Source organism: Mandrillus leucophaeus, unplaced genomic scaffold, assembly GCF_000951045.1.
Source record: "Mandrillus leucophaeus isolate KB7577 unplaced genomic scaffold, Mleu.le_1.0 Scaffold375, whole genome shotgun sequence".
Taxonomy (NCBI): Eukaryota; Metazoa; Chordata; class Mammalia; order Primates; family Cercopithecidae; genus Mandrillus; species Mandrillus leucophaeus.
The window spans coordinates 2,421,647-2,423,579 of record NW_012103976.1 but is presented as its reverse complement, the minus strand read 5'-3'; the positions used below and the strand labels follow the sequence as shown (position 1 = coordinate 2,423,579).

At 55.7% G+C, this 1,933-nt stretch overlaps 1 protein-coding gene across 1 annotated transcript in view; it reads right to left on the bottom strand.

The window, feature by feature from the left end:
• RGCC (regulator of cell cycle) overlaps window positions 1-368 on the bottom strand; it is a 13,956-nt gene extending 13,588 nt beyond the window's left edge. The window contains exon 1 of the mRNA XM_011990267.1: window positions 48-368. Coding sequence (XP_011845657.1) covers window positions 48-368 — 321 coding nt within the window. The remainder of the gene's footprint in view (window positions 1-47) is intronic.
• Between the last annotated feature and the right edge of the window lie 1,565 nt (window positions 369-1,933).

Genomic DNA, 1,933 nt, shown 5'->3' with positions numbered 1-1,933 from the left:
TGGGTCTGTCTCCACCGCCCTCCGAGGAGGCCCCTGCCCCCAGGCACCGCCCTCGCCACGCGCCCTCCCTGGAACCGCAGTGACGAGGAGTCGCCGAAGCCCGGGTTACAGCCCCAAATATTTACCCGCCTGTCGCCCGCGCGCCCTGACAACCCGGCCCACGCGGTGTCCTCGGCGTCACCAGAGCTGACTGCTGGGCGCGAGCTCCGCTGCTTCCCGCCGCGTGCCGGGCACCTCCGCGAGTCGCAGTTTCCTCGGCTGTGCAGTGGACGTGGGCATGCAGAGCCTCCCTGGCTGGCGGCGAGGGACGAAGGAGCCCGCGGCCGTAGCCCAATTGGGTGTCGGGGACGCGGAGGTCCCCTCCGCATTGTCCCAAGGGGACTTCCGAGATGGTGGGCGGGCGGAGTGGAGACGGTCGGGGGCGAAAGGAGCAGAAGTTGGGGGAGTCCTGAACTGTTCCCACCGCGCAGCGCGGGGGCTTGAACTACGGTCCAGGACGCTCCCGCCAGCCTGACTTTATCCAGAAGGGGGTTATTATAGGAAGAAACTACTGCGTCCACGCAGCGCGAACCGGGCGCCTTGCAGTGTCTACGGAGTAACGAGCCACCCTGCCCCGCGGCCTGCGGGGGCAGTCCCTGCCCTGGACTCTGCGCTGAGCTAAGCGCTAGTCTCTTGCCGCAGACGGCTAATTAAATGTAGAGCAATTAACATGCAACGGAATGAAACACTCAACCTCTCCTTAGCACTAGAGACATTTTGAGCGCTCAGCAGCCTTCACGGCAGGAAGTTCTGTCGGGCAGCGCTGCGAGGGCTCTGACCCACAGACTCAGAGGGAAGGAGGCATCTTACGCCGCTGGTCGAGGGCCTCTGAGGCGTCAGGACTTGGTGTGCGCAGTTTCCAGCTCCTGGCAGCAGCCCTGAGCGGTGAAATTATTGCCCCTGTTTTGCCAGCGGGAAAACTGAGACGCAGAGAGGGCAAGTAGCTGGTCAGTCACTTAGTGGTAGAAAGGCAGGTCTGTGTTGTTTGAGAGACACTTTCGGCCTCACTACCCCCTCCTCCTTCCTCAGGGGGAAGCTCTGAGTTCCTGCAAGGTGGACAGCTGGGCAGCCAAGAGGAGAAAGAAATAAAGCAGAGAACCCAGGTCCTGGAAGCAACACGGCAAGGCATCTGCAGCTTTCATTTTGTCTTTTCCTTCCCTTTTTCTTTATCCCCTTTTACATTCTTTTTTTCTCTCTCTCCATCCCTCATTCTCTTCGACCTGCCCCTGGTACCCCCTGGTGATGCCCTGAGCTAACAGACCAGCAGCCAATCTGGGAGCTGAGGCCATGGGGCTACTTTCAAATGTAGCTCTTCCTCTGGCCAGAGCTGGGGTGCAGGGAAGTAGATATCCAACCCAGCTCTTGCATGATGGCTCAGGGCCCCTGTTAGGTAAAGAATCAGTCGAGCTGATCTTCAGAGGAGCCTACACAGCAGTCCCATCTTTAACAGCCGCTATGATTTACCAAACAAATGAAGAAGCTCTCTACCCAGGAAAGATTGGTTGGCTGCTATCAGCTGCACCCCACTGTAAGGGAACCTGCCCATACACTGGGGACATGGCTGGGCAAGGGGCCCGGACTCAAATGGAGTGTCACCACCTCTGGGATGAGTGTCACTGGACTCCAAAGGACTAGTGCCCTCTCTTTTTCCGAATTATAAATATATTTTAATATATAGGAAAACGTAGAGATTGAGTAATACTGTGTGTACCCACCACCAAGAATTAACATATGTTAACATTTAGTCATGCTTGCTTCCGATATTTTTGAGACATAACTTAAACATACAACAAAGTACACAAATCTTGAGTGTACAGTTTAATAATGTTTACTTGTGTCAACACCTGTGTAATTACCATTCAGACGAAGATGTAATATATCATCACCTCAGAAG